A 16,394-nucleotide genomic window follows, 5' to 3' on the forward strand; every position below is an offset into this window, starting at 1 on the left:
ACATGCCCATATCATGATGTTTGCACCTCCATGCTTCACTGTCTTCACTGTGTACTGTGGCTTGAATTCAGAGTTTGGGGGTCGTCTCACAAACTGCCTGTGGCCCTTGGACCCAAAAAGAACAATTTTACTCTCATCAGTCCACAAAATGTTCCTCCATTTCTCTTTAGGCCAGTTGATGTGTTCTTTGGCAAATTGTAACCTCTTCTGCACATGCCTTTTTTTTAACAGAGGGACTTTGCGGGGGATTCTTGAAAATAGATTAGCTTCACACAGACGTCTTCTAACTGTCACAGTACTTACAGGTAACTCCAGACTGTCTTTGATCATCCTGGAGGTGATCATTGGCTGAGCCTTTGCCATTCTGGTTATTCTTCTATCCATTTTGATGGTTGTCTTCCGTTTTCTTCCACGTCTCTCTGGTTTTGCTCTCCATTTTAAGGCATTGGAGATCATTTTAGCTGAACAGCCTATCATTTTTTGCACCTCTTTATAGGTTTTCCCCTCTCTAATCAACTTTTTAATCAAAGTACGCTGTTCTTCTGAACAATGTCTTGAACGACCCATTTTCCTCAGCTTTCAAATGCATGTTCAACAAGTGTTGGCTTCATCCTTAAATAGGGGCCACCTGATTCACACCTGTTTCTTCACAAAATTGATGACCTCAGTGATTGAATGCCACACTGCTATTTTTTTGAACACACCCCTTTCAACTAATTCAACTAATTGCCCAATTGCACAGCCTTAAGAGCGTGCATATCATGAATGCTGGGTCTCATTTGTTTTCTGACAATCTACTGAACCTACTGGTAACTTGTTTGCCACATAGCAATAAAAAAATATACGAAAAACGTTGATTATTCTGGTTAGTCACATTGTACTGCTATTATTTTGAACAATACTGTATATATATATATATATATATATATATATATACAATACAGACCAAAAGTTTGGAAACATTACTATTTTTAATGTTTTTGAAAGAAGTTTCTTCTGATCATCAAGCCTGCATTTATTTGATCAAAAATACAGAAAAAAAGTAATATTGTTGTATATTATTACAATTATTACAAATATATATTAGTGCTGCATTGTAATGCGTGTCTCGTTACTAAAGCCGGTTCTGTGATTAGCGGTAAATGTCCATGACCTGCTTTCAAATGGAGCAGCACTTAATAGACAGATCCGTAGTTCGCTGACAAGCTACGCAATATCGCGTTCATAATTGCAGAAGAAACGCATGTGATTACGAACACGATATTGCATAGCTTGTCAGCGAACTACGGATCTGTCTATTAAATGCCGCTCCATTTGAAAGCAGGTGATGTATGTATGTGTGTATGTGTATATATATATCTCCCTTCTTCTGAGGACAACCTGATTTATCTATTAAGTTGAAATTTAATATATCAGAACCAGGGACGGAAACGGTTCTGGTTTTATGATCAACTCAAATAATTTTGGAGACTGAATTCACCCTATACTGCAGATGCTATTCTACAAGCTCTCCTTCAACTAGAAAATTTTCAGGATGTGAATGTAGCAGAAATGAGTAGAACAGACAAATTAAAGAGTCTATCAGAGCTGTGTGCATTGAAACATTAGCTGAATTCCTCAGGAAGTCATAAATCAGTTCTAGTGCCACAAGAACCAAGCAGATTACCAACCAACTTGTTCACACAACAGCTTTCAACATGAACACCACTAGAGCATTTATTTACAATTTCAATTCGAAGAAGAGATTGTCAAATTTGTTGTTCATAATTGAAATGCAACGCTGGACATCACATGGAAACCCATGAGAGTACTGCACAAGTCCCATTGACTCCACCCCCACACCTAGCAGAACCAGACTGAAATTCCTAAGGGGGGGAAGGGTTTTAAACCTCTGTCTTCACAGAACATCCCTTTGCCAGAGAATGGCAAAGAAACTGCTTCTTGTACTTAGATATGGACCAGAATGAACTCAAAAAAGACTTATGAATGAATCATTCAATTGCTTAACTTCATATTCATTTATGTGTAACCCCCACATTTGACTATCATGTATAATCACTTATTGTGTATGTCTTTTGATAACTATAGGATACATAGTCATGTCTAGTATTGATGTAATCAAATTTTCTTGCTTGATATTGTCCTGACAATCATTTATTTGTAAAATATATCATAATCGTGTTATAGGAATCATGTCCAAAATTAGACCCTGTGAGGCAAGAACCACATGCTTGGTAAGATAAACAAATGATTTATGATCCCCACCCGAAGACCATATCTGATTGGTCAAGGCAACATTTGAGGGGTGGCCAACAAGGAAGTTTAAATACTTTGGACACCATGAAATCTTGCTTTTAGTCTGCTTTTAGTTCCAGCCTTGCTCGTGCTATCAGTCATGCTATTAGTCATGCCTGCTCTTAGCTTTTAGCTTGTAGCTTTGCTACCTAGCTTTAGCTTGTAGCATCTAGCCATGCGGTTAGTCATCATGGTTCTTTGAGCGCGGTTCCAGCGTGCCTGCCTGCTGCTACTATGCCACGATGAGAAGGAACACAACCTAGTCTCGTCAAACTTTATTTCTTTTCTTTTCCGTTTGAGGGTTTCGTGTTCTGAGTTAAGTTTTGTAACGTCGACCTCGTCTGCGCGTTTGAACTCCAACCAGCCACACAACTCCAGCTTCAGCCAACGCCCAAGCACGGGCTCCCCAAGACGTCACTTCAGCCAACTGAACTTCCAGCCAATCAGCGACACCGGGATACCCCTTTCAACTGGAGTCCCTTTCACAGCAAACGAAGGCAACGTATTCCCAGATATTTGTTGTGCTGGTGTATCTAATATAATTTTAACCCCATTGAGGAACTCAGTGCGAGCGCTAATTACGTGATTGATGGTTGTTCATGTCTATGCAATTTAACGTATTGCTGTAAACTTGGAATTCCATATTTCCATTCTCTTAAACTCATCTTTCCCTAACTTTCGACCTTCCTGCAACTTGTGTGAATGTGTGTGTGCGTGTGTTTATGTGTTAGATTAGTTTATATGTCTTAGATTTATCTAATAAAGCCTTATTCATATTGAAAAGAGAAGTATCTTGTGTTTTGTGCTTACAAGTTAATGTCTTAAACTGCCGATCTTGTTACTGTGCTAATTGATAGTGTTTTCACTATAGTTTGGATATTAGTATCCAGCGCAGATTTGATGTTAAACGGCTCGTTCACTGAACCGCAGGCGCGTCTCCGTGAACAGCCGTGAAACAGTGTTCTGTTCAAATTCCCTTTAAAATCTTAAATGATTCCCTTTGAGCTAAATTGACCTGTTTCCCTTACATGAATATTTTCACCCAGTGACATTTCATGCCAGACACATTCAGTACGAATAAACCTTAATAAACTGTCATCAATGGTAATTTCCAATCTGGTCTGTGGATGGACTGACCCCCACAGACTGAAGGACACAGCATGCCTCATCACATATGACAATTGTGCTGATACCCTGAGGACTCCAGCCAATTTAACTGATTGAAAATCCATTTTTTCTCTCCTTTCTTATCCACTCCGTGTACTGTGTCCTGCTTTTGTAATCCACAATATTCTGTACAAATGTTTTAAAACAATATATTTTTTGAAAAGCACTGTAGAATTTAAACTAACATGACTTGACTTAGAACTTCAAGGTGGTTACCAGCTGGCCCAAATTAACAAACTAAATAAAATAACATTTTATTTGTTTTATCAAAAAGCATATTTCTGATTACTTTGAAAAGTGATTGCATGTTGCCTCAACAAGCCAAATGTGTGGTGTACATATTAGGACATCCTCAGACCTTCAGGCCACAGGAAAAATCAGGTCTCGTATAATTAGGTGAAACAACCTCAGATATAAAGGTATTGCATGAAATGGCATCAGATGAAACCTCAGAAATGTAATTCATTTAAAGTTTAATTTTAAATGATGATTTTAAACAATTTACAAGCAGTGAATCTTGACATTATTTCTATTTATAATATTATCCATATTTTACAAATTATACAGCTGCAATGTCACGTAATACATTTATACGCAACATGGGTTCAAGTCCATTACACAAATACACTTTTTTTTTTATAAACATTTTTAGCACATCTGTTGATTATAGCAGCATATTTTATTTTGTGTAAACCGTTTTCTTGTATACTCTATAAAAGACTAATTTTCAAACTTCTACCATCTATCCATCAATTTTCCAGCCATTTTTCCAATGTAGGGTCACTCCTGATACTGTAGCCTATCCCAGCTTCTCTGGCTGCAGACAGGGAAGCACCCTGGACAGATGACCAATGCAGATCTTTATAAATTACATATATCTGAAATTTTTGTCTTGTTCCATATCATCTGGATCCTTCATGTCTGGGGCAGTTTTGCCCAATGCCTTTATGTTTCGTCTGCACTGGGGTGGCTTTTATGCACTTGACAAAAAATAGTGTTTTCCAAGACACTTACTAGAAACAGTCTTCTTACAGATATTTATTAGGCAATCATCTGATTATATATTGTATATTATTTTATTAAATATTTTAATATCTGGGAGCAATTATGGCCAAAAAATGGCATCAGATGAAACCTCAGAAATGTAATTCATATAAAGTTTAATTTTAAATTATGATTTTAAACAGTTTACAAGTAAAAGGTTATTATCCAGCGTCATGACCACAATGGATATTAACAGTTATAAATATGTAATATTCTTGATTGTGCTCTGCTGTACTCCATTACAAACTTTGCAGTATGTTCTTAGGGTGACAAAAAAAGTAAAAAAATAAATAAATAATAAAAGGTTACCTTTTCATTTTTTCTGCCTCTGTGATATAACAGCACTCATCTATGCCATTATCTCTGAGATCTGTGATATGTCTGAGATAGCCATACTTTAAATAACACTTGAAGCAGTAAATCTTGACATTATTTCTGTTCATAATATTCTACATTTTTTACAAATTATGCAGCTGCAATGCCACGTAATACATTTATACGCAGGCACATGGGTTCATTACACACATACACTGCTTTATGTGCCAGTCCAAAACACTTTTAATTAAAAAAAAAAAAAAAAAAAAAAACAAAAAAAAAACATTTTTAGCATATCTGTTGATTATAGCAGCTTACTTTATTTTGTGCAAACCAAGAATTGGGGACAGTTTCCCCAAATTTGATCTTACCATCCACGCAGGCTGGCCTGGCTCTCGTTGTCCCAGCAATCTGTCCTTTCTTACATGCACAACGGGCCGTCTGTCTGGCAATCGTCCTGCGTGGCTGACTGCTGTCTCTGTCCAGAGTGACAATCTCACATGTGCCTGCTGCAAGTTGTCCTGCAGGACATAACCAAAAACAGGAGGTCAGAGGGAAACATTTAGAAAAGTGGTCACATCAAGGTAGATATATATATATATATATATATATATATATATATATATATATATATATTAGGGCCGGGACTCGATTAAAAAAATTAATCTAATTAATTAGAGGCTTTGTAATTAATTAATCAAAATTAATCGCATTTTAATCGCATATAAATATTTGACCTGAGAACAGTGAGAAGTAATTTTTTTTCACATGGATTTATAGTATACCATTGAATAATGACTGAATACATAAGCTTATGCAACAAAATATTGTTTATTTTTGTTCAACCAAGTCTAGCAGACCAGTGCAATTTTTGCCATGAAGTGTAACAATAGCATATTTAGAAACAATTTAGAAATAGTACATTTCAGAAATTCAGGAAGCTTATAGGTGCTGGAACCTTCTGTAAAGTGTTTTTTTTTTAACTAAAACACAATACTGTCAATTACATTCAGAACATTGGAAACACTGACTATTAGAAAACATCTCTGTTGCTTCAGAGGCCATAACATACTAAGTCCAACTCTCAACAACCTTGGCCAAAACAATAAAGAGTTCAACATAAACTGTTGCACCAACAAAATAATACATAGTTCAACATAAAGTGTAAAGTCCACACTAGCTGCTATATGTTTTGCGTTGAGGTGATACTTGAGGCTCAATGTGCTGCTGCGGTGATATGCGAACGCTAGTTGGTGCTCCAGTATAATCGGTCCGCCGAAACTCATCCAGTGAGAAACGTTCCGCGGTGCAAAAATAAGTTATTAAAAATGCGGGAATTTTTTTTTTCTGTAATTAATTAATCTTAGTTAACACGTTATTTTTTGTGTAATTAATTAATCTCAATTAACGCGTTAAAGTCCCGGCCCTAATATATATATATATATATAACACACAGTACAGACCAAAAGTTTGGACACACCTTCTCATTCAAAGAGTTTTCTTTATTTTCATGACTATGAAAATTAGATTCACACTGAAGGCATCATAACTATGAATTAACACATATGGAATTATATATGGAATTATATATATAACAAAAAAGTGTGAAACAACTGAACATATGTCATATTGTAGGTTCTTCAAAGTAGCCACCTTTTGCTTTGATTACTTCTCTGCACACTCTTGGCATTCTCTTGATGAGCTTCAAGAGGTATTCACCTGAAATGGTCTTCCAACAGTCTTGAAGGAGTTCCCCGAGAGATGCTTAGGACTTGTTGGCCCTTTTGACTTCTGTCTGCGGTCCAGCTCACCCCTAAACCATCTCGATTGGGTTTGGAGGCAGCACCCCATCACTCTCCTTCTTGGTCAAATAGCCCTTGATGCCTTCAGTGTGACTCTACAATTTTCATAGTCATGAAAATGAAGAAAACTCTTTGAATGAGAAAGTGTGTCCAAACTTTTGGTCTGTACTGTATATCTTCATTTCAGCTTTGTGAATCAATACTGATTCTTAAATCCTGATTCTAAAGACTGTTCTTTTAGTCTGCGCTAGGGGACATGTTCGGTTCACTTTGTTTTGTTGTGGCCACAGTATATTAATTTGTAGTAACGTCATAGCATATTTTGACCACAAGATGATTTTGATAAAGTAAAAACATCAAAAAATGTCGTTGCCACGAGACCCTATGTAGAGGGAATAACATCTTTTTCTTGTGGCCACAACTTTTAATGTAGTGGTAACAATATCATTTAATCATGGCATTGGGTTTATTGCCTAAACAAACCAGCATGACCATAGCAACTTGGGTCTTGGGAAACATCTTTTAAGCATTTGCATCAGAAAAAAATAAAAAAAATAAAAATAAATATGCATTGACAAGAAAGTAACTGCAATTCATCCATAAATCATTCCTAATTCATTCATTCACATATCACCATTATTTATTTATTTATAATTTATTTTATTTTAATTTCCTGATTAGCTTTTAAATATTGTACATTGTATACTATTGTAATAGATATGATAATATCTGGTAGCAATTATGGCCAACCATACGCAACAACCATTAGAGGTATGACAAAAGAAGTATGTAGTACTTTTGATTGACAGTTTCCCCCAAATTATTCATTGACAAGAAAGGAACTCATCCATAATTCATTCATTCATATATATAAATATATACATTTCCTGATGAGCTTTTAAATGGATAAAGGGACATGAGTTTTCTAAGATAATGTTTACAATCCCCATACATTAAAGTATGTAGATGGTGGAGATTTTGTTTCATAAATGCTTCAGCTTGACTAATTTTTCATCATATCATCACCTATCATTATTACACAAAATGTTATTTTAAAATTTGGGTTTGATTTTCAGAATCGTGTGATGTCCAAAAGGCACTAAATACCAGGAAATGACCCAGTTGACATTCTGTATTATTGTTACTTATGAGTGTGTCTTGAAAATGGCCATACTGTAAATGCCTGACAATCATGCTCATAAAGTTTTGACTTTATGGGCAAATTTCAATTGAAAGAAACAAAATTTCCTCATTATTTTCACCTGGAATGTTACCATGACACTGCTAGTTAGCAACAAGATTTTATAAAAATTGCTTCTATCAACTTCTAATTGACTTCTGTATGAATGAGACATGAGGATAACTGCATAGTTCAAAGATTATTCAACCTCATCTATGCACTTCAGTTTTGAGTTAGACTGTAAGGACTGTTTCAAAAATATCAAGTTTCTAATATTTAATCATGTTATATTCATGGTTGTGTTAACTGTGATCTTGTATATCTACTGTTAATCATTCCCCTAAACATATAAAATTGTTTTTACTTGCATCAATAATTTATAAATCAACAACACAACTTCATGGCTTAAGTTAAGGCTGTTTGTTACCTTCTGTCCCTCTGTCCCACTCTCAGATTAACCTGTCTATTGTGAAACTGGTCTACAGGGCATCTGCCATAGATGTTATTTATCTATTTCCTGTTTTAAATGGACACTTTCTGTGCACAAGTGAGCTATGTGAAATGTAAATTTGTGGTTGTGTTAGTTTCCTTCTCTTGTTTTTCAGTTCCCTCAAACCATTAAAAAAGCATGAAGCTCTAGACTAAACGTGACCTATGTTAGAAAGACCAGGGAAATGTTCTTCATCTCCTTCTAGATTTCATCAACTTTCTTTTCATTTATATTTCAAACCTCCTACATGCTTCTGAATGATGTTGGACAATGATATGTCATATGTGTGTAGCAGTGGGAAATCCATATTTCTCTTTAACACTTATTTCTTCAGAGATTGCATTTGTCTGCCATATCTGAAAATCCCAAACAGAAACTTGTAAAAAAAAAAAAAAAAAAAAAAAAAACTTTCACTTATGTTGCTATAGTAAGAAATTAAGAGATGAGATGAAGCACTTTGAAATCTCCTTTATCAGCATTCATGCACAGAATAACATTCTTTTAACATTATTTTTGTCCCAGGGTAGACTACATTGTGTTAGCACCACTTTGCACCACTGGTATTAAAATATAATATTAGAGTAATATTATAATATATCTGCTATTTTATGCATCATTAAAAACTTAAACATTTCCTTGATCTTTTGAGAAAAGAGTTTGATTTACTATAAAAAAACATACTAGAGCTTTCATTAGATGCAACCTATTAAAACGTGTTTGTAATGTTTGTTAGACATAATTTCTTGAGTTATCTAATGCAAGGATCGAGTAAACAATGTGGAAAAATGCAGTTATTATTGTAAGAGACCTTTTACTGGAGTGAATATCAGGTTTATAAGGTAAGGACACGATGATAATGATTTATTAAACTGTGACTTTTAATGCTGTGTGTCCTTGAACAAAGCTTTTTGAAGATGCTCATTTAATTTTGAAGCAGGATTTGGCACCTGCCCAAACACACACTGACCATGATGTTGGTGTGCTTGACTGGCCAACAAACTCACCAGACCTAACTCCATAGAGAATCTATGGGGTATTGACAAGAGGAAATAGAGAAACAAGAGACCAAAAAAATGCAGATAAGCTGAAGGCCATTGTGAAAGAAATATATCTCATATATATCTTCCTTGATCCTTGTTTACAAACAAAATAATGAAGAATCTGTATTTGTATTATGTATTATGATTATTAAATATACTATTAAGATTGCTTACACATACTACTATAATTAGTGTATAAATGCATAAAATTACAATTATTCTTTGGAATTTGACTTCAACAAGTTTTGCAAGCAAGAAATTAGCATGCCTCAGGATTCCAAACACACTGATCGAAGCAACAATGAACCTTCACCATCAGCTGACGTCACGTATGACAACACACCATTCACAATATTCTGACCCGACATCTCAAAACAAATGCACAAACTCCAAAACTTAATAAAACAACAATTAAGCGATTTAACGGATCAAAACCAACGGACAAGCCCCCACTTGGTCATGACCTGGCTCTATAGCCATGACAAAAATAGAAGGATGCAGTTTTAAACCACAAAATGAAATTTATTAACTAAACAAAACACTGATACAACACTGACAAACAATAGCCATGCCCTCTGCAACAAAGAACAAACCAGACACAAGGAAACATTTGTCTAAGCTCCAACAATTTTGCCAAGCTTACTGTTTCACTTTCTTATGTATTAAGGTCATTAGACAAATGTTTGGTGCAGCATTAAACAGCTCAAGTAAAACTGTAATTCATTTGGTGTTTTTGCATAGCCTGAATGCTCTTATAGATAAGTGTCAGTGCATCTACATATACATCCCTTCAGTCTTTGTTATACTGAAACATCTAAATAGCTTGTGTTAATGGCAGACAATACTTTAATAATTGCTCAGACATTTAGAGAGAAAAAAGGGAGCAGAGAAAAATGGAAGAACCAGAAGTATGTGACATTTTAAAATCTCATCGTTGGTAAGCATTTTATTGGTCAGATCTAGGAATGGGCAGGGGTGGGATGAGCACATGTAAAATCTAATAAGCATTTTGTATGTGAAAATCATTTAACGGGGCCCTTGACTTTTGGGGGCCCAAGCAGTGAATTACCTTTGCTTAATGGGTAAGTCCGCCCAATCTGCACAGCAACTACAAGCCTCCGTTACACTCACCCCCCTAAAACTCACTCCCATCTGGGTCACCTCACCAATGTAACAACAATTTACTTTTAAATGTGAAACTAATATTACCAGTAGGTGGAAGCAAGCCACTGTAAGTTGCTGAATCATTTATTCCATCGATTCTTTCAAAATGACAAATTCTTTTAGGAAGGAAATAAGATACTTTTTTATGAATGGATCTGGGAATCATTGACTCACCCAGTTTTATCCAAAATGCAAATTCATTCAGAAAGGAAGCACATCTGTGTGTTGCTGCAGAGACACACAACATGGTTTTGTTTGGAAACATTTTCTTTTGTGAAATTGATCAAAAAGACAATATTGTCTCTGCATTTTAAATAACTTAATATTTATTTATTGTTCTTTGAATTGTTGCCCTGACACAAAGAAATGTTTGCCACAGACCATGCTGACCCTACCATTCATAATCACATAATCAAATGAGTGTGTGTGCTCTAGGAAGACTGCATATAATTCTAATTAAATATCTATATTTGTTGCTTCACAGTGACAATGCTTAGTATCAAATAACCTAATTTCAAAATTGGTATTACAGCGATAAACTATAAAGATAGCTGAAGCAGCTGCTATAGCTTCTGACCACTGGTTGGCCTGTTTTCATCTCATTCAGAAGTATTAGCCTTAGTGGGCGGTTCATGTCGGGAGTGAATGACAAAGTAAGTAATCACTGTTGGATTTGCATAGAGCAAATTTGCAATACAAATATATGTTTTTTTAAAGTGCATGAAAACTCAGTGATGATTCATACAGGGCATAGTAGAGTATAAACTAAACCCAGCCTAAACTGGTTGGCTGGGCTTAGCTAGCTTAAGCTGGAAGTAGCTGGTTTTAGCTTGGCTGTGTCCAGTCCCAACAAAAAAAAAACGGAAACAGTAGTGCGTTGAACACCCTGTTCTGATGACGCAAGAGTTGCAACTATGGCAGCTGAGAAAGCCATTCTTTGTGTTCTTTTTAAAGAATTTTCGGAACCTGATGAAGTCGGTATAAATATGTGTGTAATACTGCAAAATACACTCTATGTTACAGTCATTGCCCTTGCCCTGCAAAATAAAAAGCATAATCCACTTCTTACCTCCACTTCTATATGACCTTATGACCTTATTATTTTTTATTGTGAGTATAAGGCTTATTACTGATCACTGTTGTTGTGCAATGATAATGTAATATTTACCATTATATAATCAGAGGGGAATAGAAAAGTTTATGAAAGTGTCACTCCATAATACAAAAATATGTATAGTACTTGTATAGTACTTGTTTTTAATAACTTTTACACACTTAACGTTACCACATATACTAAAACAAACGAATATTCTACGTTATTTTTCAAGAGAATTTGCAACACGTTAGAAATATTTACGTTAACGTTTTAAAATGACGGCGACAACAATGATATAACTACTTTCTAAAATCGATTGGCCGTCATTTCATAGATTAAACCAGACATAAATCAGGGTTGTAAGTCTTACCTGTGGCTGTATCTTGTATTGAACAGAGAAAAGACCCATGTGCTTCAAGCGTGGTTTTCGTTTCTTTCAAATGACCAACACGACAACTGAAATCTTCAGTTGAGGATACAGATACCTTGTTCCCTGAGAGGAGCCAGGACTCCCACCACAAAGACGCGGGGAGACAGGGCCGACCAGAATAGGAGAACCTTGTACTGAAATGCCTGCCCCTCGAAAGCAAACAGAAGAAACGGTCTGTGTCGAGGAAGAATGGAGAGATGAAAGTCTGAGTCCTTCAGGTCGATCACTGCAAACCAATCCATCAGAAGAATGCATTCAAAAATGCGCTTGGGGGTAATATCTTGAACGGGAGTCTGTGCAAAGCTCAGGGCACGCAAGTCAAGGATTCGCCGTAACCGTGGTCTTCTTGGGTACTATGAAGTTAGGGCTGTAAAAGCTGGACTTCATGTCTGCTGGAGGGACCGGCTCTATCGCTCCCTTTGCCAGCAGGACACTCGTCTGACTCCAAGTAGCAAAGAGGGAATGAGAAGGCGAAGCGGGACAACTCATCTGCCCATCTCCTATGATCTGGTGGTTAACCATGTCAAAAGCAGCGGACAGATAAGCAGGATAAGTACTGAAAATTTGGATTCCGCTCTTGCCAGTCTTAAGGCTTCAACAACTGAGAGCAAGGCCGTCTCAATTGAATGTCCACTTCTGAAGCCAGATTGGTTGCTGTCAAGGAGGTTGTTCTGTGTGAGAAATGCAGAGACTTGGTTGAACACAGCTCGTTCAAGTGTTTTTGCAATGAAAGCAAGAAGGGAAACTGGTCTGTAGTTCTCTAGTGGAGTTATACGAGCCTGTCTAAATGATGAGGGAAAAACACCAGTGTAGAGGGATGTGTTAATGATGTGAGTGAGTGCAGGTACAACTGCAGGACAAATGGCTTGAAGGAGATGAGATGGAATAGGATCAAGCGGACAAGTAGTAGGATGATTAGAAAGGATGAGTTTGGAGACATCTGCCTTAGAGAGTGAAGAGAAGGATGTAAATGAGTGTTTTTTTGCTGGCTTGAAGGATTGTGGTGTTGAAAACTCTGCACTGATGTGTTTAATTTTATTAATGAAAAACGTGACAAAGTCGTCAGCTATTAGAGATGAAGCAGGAGGGGGAGGAGGAGGACAAGGGAGCAAGTAAAAATGTTTTAACCCCTTTACGTGCAAACATCGCCGATGGCCCCAGTTTATTATTGTTTCACTTTCACAGCACATTAAACATCACTGTCTTACTTGATCTGGACAAACTGTGCATCAATTGAAAGTTTAAAGACTTTATAAATATTTTGATAAAAAATTGTTGCAGTGACAGATATTTAGTGATTTATGTCAGGAGTTCAAAATAATAAATCCGTATTATACCCACATTTTGAATAGAAATTCACCACTCATTCATATTCAATCACGTCAGCAGCTGTTTATTTGTGTTCACATAGACTCACTGAACAGCGTCAATAAGGATTCATAGACCAAAGATGCATATTTGCGGAGATATATGGATATATTTACTGATGTTTACTTCATATTTCTTCAGACAGAATCGTCATTTCTATTCATGTTCCACGGATTTACGCGATCTGATGATAAACAGCCTCTCCCAGCGATCTGCGTGTGTGTTTGCAGTGCTGTCAGCTCGTGCTGTGTGTCACTCAGACTCCGATTGGGCCTTCCCAATGTCAATCTTAGAGTGTCATATCTGGACACCGCCACATCGTGTCACATGCTTCCTGCACACTTCCTGGTAGTTATCTGGACAAAACAACACTGAAACACCTCTGTACACACGAAATATCCGAATAATAAACCCGCGATTACGATAGTAAAGCTTGGTATGAGATTTTTTCTTGAGATCTGGGGCGTTTTTATAAAAAAATCGAAAAATGTACATCGGAAATGCTAACTTGTGCAGCGATGAAAAAGGCTACATATAATATATTTTTACAACAGTAAACGACCAAATTCCACTCCTGATCGCTAAAGGAAGTTATTATAAACACCCAATCGGGGTTTAAAGTGAGTTTTGAGTAAAAGTGTACTAATAATTTCATAAATTGTCTGATTTAGCTTGATGCTAACGTTAGCTCCAATGCTACTAATAGCAGGTGCTTTTCTTCTTCATAATGCATTTTTGTCTCAATAATTCACGTAAGGTCGTAAGAAAATGTTTTGTTGTAATTTTATAGTAAGAATTTTGATAAATAAGGGCTAAATACAAACAGAGACTGAAGTGAGATCGCTGCTTTGTGTCTTTGTAAAGCCTGAAAAACCACAAAAAAGGCTAATAAAGGTGGAATAAAAACAAAAGAATAATGATAAAAGAATAATGTGTCATACCTGGCGGAGGTGTGAAAGACTCATTTGATGAGAACAATAGAACAATTAAACGTGAAGTTATTAATATTATTATTATTATTATTAATAATAATAATAATAATAATAATAATAATAATAATAATAATAATAATAATAATAATAATTATGATGATTTTCATGGTGTGTTTAGAACAATTACACAACCATTTCTAATGTGGAACCCAGTCTTAACCCTCGGGGTCATTTGGGGGGGTTTGCATGAGTTTGTGTGGGATCACAAGGTCTATAATCTGTGAGCAGTTCAGGGTCCATGAGGCCATTCATTGTGCTTCATCAGCATTCCATGAAGAGGACATTTTGCCTTCAGAGCGTGAATGCCGCCTTGAGATGGTCTGTCTTTAATCTCAGCTGGTGGGGTCTGATGCAGGATAAAGACACCACACATCCTCACCACCTCTTCATTCTCATTGCACCAACACTTGCTATGTTTAAATCCCTCATGATCATAATGTGACTGCTATGTTTGACTAAGGAGAGTGTGATAATTTGTTGTTTTTTTTTGGGTGAGATAATTGTGTTAAAATGTTGTATAATAGATTTTGTGAAACCTAGCAAAACAAAATACAATGAATGGATTAAAAATTTTTTTTTAGGGGATTAGATTTGTGCCCCTCAGTGGCCTTGGATCCACTGTTGTGCCTGAACGCGTTCATTGAACAATAGTTTATGAACTTGTTCATATTTTGGGCGAACGTGAACTGAACGTGCTGTATTAATGCCTGATGAACGTTACTGTGAACTCGTTCATTCTGGTGTCTGTGAACGGCACGCTCTCTCAGGTTAACTTCGTTCAATAGGATGCCAGATTTCTATAGAGCCTTCCAGGTGAAAACCCGGCTAAAACACACCGTAAACGGGTCTTAATATGTAGCGGAAAAACTCTCAATCTGGCAACACCAGCCACCAGTGTCGCACTGTCGTCTGCTGCATTCTGCTGCAAAAAAAAAAAAAAAAAAAACCAGGGAGGCGACAGCAGCATGTAGCAAGCAGGCTTATCATCATTTAAAAGAATCTTATGATGTTTATGACAAGGTCGGTGAGAATGGGAGACAAAGCATTAAAGCAACAATGGAGAAATGCTGTCCCCTCAATGCTAATGTAAACCCTGGTTGGATAAGGATTCAAAATTGGATATGAAGATGAAATCTGGCGCATAGCTTCATTGTTAAAACTGATAAAATAATTGCTGTCTGTTATTCCATATGGGCTGTGGCAATATTTTTGAAAAATAATAGCACGCAGCAACATATGGAAAAAAATAACATGAACTAGTTCATTTTTGGGACTTAGTGAACTTAGTTAAAAATTTTGTAGTTTGAACTATGAACTGAACTAGTTCATTTTAAAATTTGTGAATTGAACTTTGAACTAGTTCATGTAGAAAGTGAACTTTCCCAACACTGCCTGGATCTCAAATGTAACCAAGGGGGAACCATCCAAAAGAACCTGATTTCAACTGAGGGGCAACATCCCTGGAACACAATTTCAACCAAGTGTCATATAGATCACTATAAATACCTCACCAGTTTGTGCATTTGTAATTTGTTACATCATGTAACTGACTCTTAAATCCTGAAATTCCATTATCCTTAAATACATGATTTGTCCAACATAACAAATCTCACCTTGGAAATATCTAAATCGGCATGTAGCTCACAAACAGCTTACAGAATCTAAAGTTCATATGACAGTGGTTAAATATTTGTTTGTTACTTACAGTGCAATCCAGCACCAAGAAAATTATGATTTAAAAGATAATTTTTTGCTATTTACACCCAAAGTCGAAGTGAAAAAAAGAGAGAAAAAAGGTGCTTCTTGGAGCCTGAAGAACACTTAACTTTCAGAAAACTGATTGACAACAAGCACTGACATACACCATTGAATGCAAACAAAACTTGAACTGATCATTTAACCCTCATGCAAATAAGTCATTTGCACTTGAACAACTGCAAGTTTAGTCCCAAGGGCAATATGTACTGTATGTAGAAAACACTTTACACACACGGACACACACACAAAAAAA

The 16,394-nt window shown here is 36.2% G+C and overlaps 1 protein-coding gene across 3 annotated transcripts in view; it reads right to left on the minus strand.

The window, feature by feature from the left end:
- The window catches only part of LOC113048268 (protein FAM19A5-like), a 191,591-nt gene that overhangs the window by 112,771 nt on the left and 62,426 nt on the right, over positions 1-16,394 (minus strand). For all 3 annotated transcript variants that reach the window (XR_003276432.1, XM_026209978.1, XM_026209979.1), the window contains exon 2: positions 5,193-5,342. Coding sequence is in view for 2 of the 3 variants with exons in the window: in XM_026209978.1 (XP_026065763.1) it covers positions 5,193-5,342 (150 nt within the window). In the remaining variant the exon portion in view is untranslated. The remainder of the gene's footprint in view (positions 1-5,192; positions 5,343-16,394) is intronic.

Source organism: Carassius auratus, chromosome 29 (genome assembly GCF_003368295.1).
Source record: "Carassius auratus strain Wakin chromosome 29, ASM336829v1, whole genome shotgun sequence".
Lineage (NCBI taxonomy): Eukaryota > Metazoa > Chordata > Actinopteri > Cypriniformes > Cyprinidae > Carassius > Carassius auratus.